This window comes from Lottia gigantea (assembly GCF_000327385.1).
Source record: "Lottia gigantea unplaced genomic scaffold LOTGIsca_51, whole genome shotgun sequence".
In the NCBI taxonomy this organism is placed as follows: domain Eukaryota; kingdom Metazoa; phylum Mollusca; class Gastropoda; family Lottiidae; genus Lottia; species Lottia gigantea.
Window position 1 is genome coordinate 697,875 of NW_008709752.1, and position 5,199 is coordinate 703,073.

Sequence of the window (5,199 nt, forward strand, 5' to 3'; positions counted from 1 at the left end):
GGAAGCATTATACATNTAATATGACAATTACCCATGATCTCATAGTATCGGATATATCTGCTTNTGAAGAAAATGAAATTACTACAAGGTCAAATTCATTAATCTCACCAGTATTTTGATGTCGTTTTTGTAAAGACCATTTAATGTGAGAATATATATCATGATATCTACTAGAAATATTCCACTTTACACTGTAACTAGAACTAGATGGTTGATAACCAGGTTCTCCACAATAGATGATCTAAAATACACAAAGAAAACCTAGTAAACGCTTATATTGAAATGACTTTTTTAAAATGATATTTTATTGGAAAAAGGTAAATTCGGCAGTTAGCATCAGCTCTTATGATTCTCAGTAATTCTCAGTTTGCAGAGGCTTATTGGTTCTTCACATTAGGAACAATGATTCAATGGGACACAATCCACTTAGCTGCGATAATATTCTACTGTTTCGTGCAGATGTATGGTGCACACGAAGGTATGGTATTGGAGAAGGAACTATGATTCAATGGAACAGCAAGCTCTTATCTGCAATCAGCTTGGCAGAGCTATGTCCTGAATGATGTGCTACTTCAACATTAAGTTTAATCTAATTAGAATCACTTACAGTAGAATTGTGGTAATGGTTGGCTTTCAAATCTGAAACAAAACAAATAACAAACTAATTATATTAAACTGAACAGGCGTTCTCTTACTATTGCAGACTGGTTATTTATTTTATAAGATGACCAAAATTGGAGGTATTGCGCGTCAAAATATACTTCAAAATATATCAATATAGTAATATATTGTTCAGTTAGGACCACAGAGAGATAAATCGAAACAGAAAAAGATAAAATAAGGTAGGAATTACGTTACCAGCTTGATTAAAACAAGCAGCGCCATCTTTTAATTCCACTTCATCACTCAAATCTTCTGATATTTCAACAACTGTTATTCCATCAGATGATGATGTCACACTACCAACACCAACTACTGTAGCAGTTACTGATACAATATATTTCTAGAAAATATACTGTTGCTTTCAACATTTGTCAATAAATTGTATATCTAGTCGCAGTTTCATTTTTTAGTCAGGAATCGATCTGGTTGAATTTCATGATTTTGACCATTATAGTAGTAGCATAGAATAAAATCTTAATTTCATCATGGATTTGTAACACCATAATCATCCCTACCTGATAATGTTGTAACTGTAGACCAATGAAGGTGTATTCAGTTTGTTGACTGACATGAACAGATTGTATAAATTCACTGTCATTCTCTCTCCTTATTCCTACTTTATAATTAATACCTGTAGATATTTCTTCTTCAGATTCAAATCCATACCATCGTACACTAACCATACTAGTAGATAGTTGATAGTCACTGTCTTCAAGTTCCTATAATTATAATATACTACTTGATAGTCACTATCTTCAAGATCTTATAATTATAATTCACAAAGTGTAATGCCAGGTTCCCTCTTCTTGTGGTATCGACTGTTGCATGTGTGTGGATTGCTAGTATTATTATACACGTAACTATGTAGCGGTACCAGAGAGTGCAGGGAACAAGATTATCAGTTCAAGTTCCAGGTTTAACAAGGTTGACACTAATACACCACCTCGTTTCACTCTATAGAACACAGATTAAGACTCATTCATACAACATTTTTCAGCACCTTGTGTATTCATGCCATTATCAGAGGAGAGGAGTGGATTTGGAGTAACTCCTGTTAAGATGAATGTTGTGATCATCAGCGATATCCAGGTATGAAGAAACGGTAGGTTTCAGGTCATTCACCGATTCAGCTGACATTAGTTTTTCGTAAAAAATCAATTACTTCAATATAAATATAGTAAGATAAAAGCCCGTTTCATTTTCTTACCAAAATATTGAAGAAGTCCATTTCACTCTTTAACCCAACATCAATTACCACACCTTTAGATGGTAATAATGATTTATATGTTAAAGGTTCTGATGATATTACTGTATGAAGACCAACTGTATTTTCTATTTTAATAGATATATAATATTTATATCCATGGTGTAAACTCCAGTCTAATTTCATAATATCAAATACAGTACAGGTGGGTAGTAAGGCTTCAAGACAGGGTACATAGAAGTTTAAATCTGAAAACGTGGCGATTTGTTGACCGCCTTTAGTTGTACCTGAAAAACAAAATTAAAATAACGTTACTTTGACCTACACTGAATTATGCATATTTATTATTTTGATTTATTTCCCTTGATTCACAAATGTTCATCCTGTTATTCATGGACACTGGGGCAGATGACGCGCAAAAAAATGAAATGAATAGAGTTTCTACGTCCTACTTTTCTGCACCATGTGGTTAATGAAGATGGGCAACGCCATGGGCAAATGATGCGCAGATGGTGCTCATATTTGAGTGTCAATTATACAAATGCCTACAATTTCTTATATTCCCTGATAAGTAAAATAATAAAGAAAGACATCGATTGTAACAAAATATTTATCCAATATTTATCTGTCCTAGTCACTGGCATTCGACTTTGATTTTGGCTAATGTTTAAATGAAGTCTTTTTAGAAAATGTATTTCAGAATTTCTTTTACTGACCAATAGCTGCTGTATATCTCAGTTGACTGTGACCAGGATCTTTAACTACAGCATTGGACCAATTGGCTACCAACAGATTATTGTCTAGTACGACATCTATTTTACCACTAAATTTCGGTTTAGAAGTATGAACTATCAGTGGTCCAAGGGTCTGAAATTTAAATCAGTAAGAAAAAGATGTGAAAGAGATCAGGCATATGTTATTGAAACAAAAATTAGCAAAGAATCAGTAGACAGTAATACAATGGAGTTTTAACTATATTCTGAATAAGGGTAGAAATATGCTATGTGGTCGTATAAAATTTTGTAAATAATGCTCTAACCTGAATTGTTTCTAGTCCAGCTTTATTATTAGCTTTAATATGAATAAAGAATTCTGTACCATCAGTAAGTTGTGGATGATAACCACGGTACCAGGCATGATGATTTGTAGATTGAAATGGTAATAAATCAGGTATAGAATCTCTCTCTGATGATAAACCAAACTGATAATCATAAATACCAGATTCTACATCTATACCAGTCCAGTTTACGTATAGCTGTAGCCGAAAACAAGTAAATGCTCAACTTAATTGAATAATTTGACATGAGACTATATCATTTAAATAAATCATGAATACATCAAAGATAGCTTGCCATGCAAGGTAATATACGCCCACCGGCAGCTTTGATTTTATATAAAAATATTTGGCCGTACAGTAACAATCACAGGTGAAATATTCAATCATAAGTTCAATCTTCTTAATATTACGATATTGTCAAAGTCCGGCATCAATTGAGCCTTTAAGTGTTTAGAAGCCAAAAATTGAAAGATTAAGCTCAATAACTCATATAAAATAATTCTCATTTTTTTGTTATTTTTAAAAGGTTCATCTATGGGTGATTATGGACAAAACAAATACGTTTGTGAAAATCCGGCACGAATCGAGTCTTTAAGTGTTTACAAGCTAAAATTCAATGCGTTTCCAAGAACAAGGGCAATTATTTGTTTACTCATTATTTTCTGACATTTTTTCAATTTTTGAAAAGATTTATCCTTGGTTGTTTACAAACACACCCAGCAACTTTCGTCAACGTGCACCGGGAATTGAGCGTTTTCAAGAACAAGGGCAATAACTCATACTAAATATATTTCGATTTTTCTGATTTTCAAAATGTCATTTTCACGAGTGATTACAAGCTCTCACAATCAAAATTCGTCAAGAATTGTGCCCTGTAGAGTATTAACGTGCAATTGTGGATGGACCGACTGGCGAACATAGGTGACGCCAATATACGCCTCCTTCCCCGCCCCCCGCCCCCAAATTTCATGTGGGCGTAAAAAAATAAGGACGGCATAAAGTAATATTTGTGACATGATGTTGGCCTGGAAGCAGAATTTTTGTGCCGATACCATATGGAAAACACCAAATGTATACTGCTGTTATAGAGTAATATAATGTAAGCTTAATGATCTTGAATTGAACAACCCATCACTAAATATAATATATGTACAAGTAGACCTACATGTGAATGTTCTACTAGGTATGATTGTGTTAGATATTGTATAGGTAATGTTTCTTCTTGACATAAATCTCTATCTTGTATTGTTTGATTGGGATATCTTTCTACTGGAAATAACGATATATCTTCTATTGGTCTTCCTTTTTGTCTGAAACATAAATCTAATTGCCATCTATGATGTGTAACTTTTACATTAATAAATGTATGGCTTACAGCAGAAATTCGTCCATATTTTTACTTACTTTTCTCTGCGTAGGAAAATGTATAATGACCTTGCAAAAATATTTTTTTTTGCCTAGTGTACTAAATATTAACATCAAAATTGTTGTAATCAAAACTACAAAGGTGTGGAATTAGCACCCTTTGACGTTATGATCAGTTACAAAATCTTTTTAACCTCTTATAATCTGGTTAAATTAACAGTAATTTCATTTTCAAATATTTATCCAAATTTTGTTGATGGATAATATTCTACCTATTTATTTAAAGCTGTGAATTTGTATATTAGAATTTTGTTCGAATTTTCCCGCTTAGTATAAGCGTATACGAACTTACACAAGAGACCGCATCAGTATCAGAATCACCTATTTATTTGTCAATTTTTTTTACCAAATTTTGATTATGCATATTATTTGATATATTTATTCAAAGCTATAAAATTGTACACTAGGAATCTGTTCGAATCTTTTCTGCGCTGAGTTAATTAGATCTCCAACAGGAGTTCACATGAATATTAAAAATCACCTATTTTCAATAATGCATTATTCGGAAGGTTTAAAGCCGACAAGTAAAATAAAGACATTGTTAGAAATCTTATAACAAACACAATACTATCAAACCAAGTTGTGAATTCACATTCATATGATATCCGAAGATACAAAAAATCGAGGTATCATATTTGAAAACAATGGGATCAAAAATGTCATCAGTATTTTTTACATTTTTCAAGATGGAGGCTGAACGGTTAAGAATTTGCATATACGACAAGGTACAAAATATTTCTGCCTGTTTCCGTGAATTATGTGGAAAATATTTTTGTGGAATTATAATTGATAATTTGGCCTTTACCCATCTACCAAGTTTCGTGAAAATCGAATAAAAATTAAAGAAATA

The 5,199-nt window shown here is 32.4% G+C and overlaps 1 protein-coding gene across 1 annotated transcript in view; it reads right to left on the bottom strand.

Annotated features, from left to right (window-relative positions):
• LOTGIDRAFT_234472 (hypothetical protein) overlaps positions 1–4,316 on the bottom strand; it is a gene marked incomplete at its 5' end in the record, with an annotated part of 21,799 nt that extends 17,483 nt beyond the window's left edge. The window contains 9 exons of the mRNA XM_009062403.1: positions 109–241; positions 608–639; positions 859–1,003; positions 1,179–1,382; positions 1,871–2,154; positions 2,584–2,734; positions 2,907–3,122; positions 4,090–4,234; positions 4,300–4,316. Of these exons, the coding sequence (XP_009060651.1) occupies positions 109–241; positions 608–639; positions 859–1,003; positions 1,179–1,382; positions 1,871–2,154; positions 2,584–2,734; positions 2,907–3,122; positions 4,090–4,234; positions 4,300–4,316 (1,327 nt within the window). The remainder of the gene's footprint in view (positions 1–108; positions 242–607; positions 640–858; positions 1,004–1,178; positions 1,383–1,870; positions 2,155–2,583; positions 2,735–2,906; positions 3,123–4,089; positions 4,235–4,299) is intronic.
• Between the last annotated feature and the right edge of the window lie 883 nt (positions 4,317–5,199).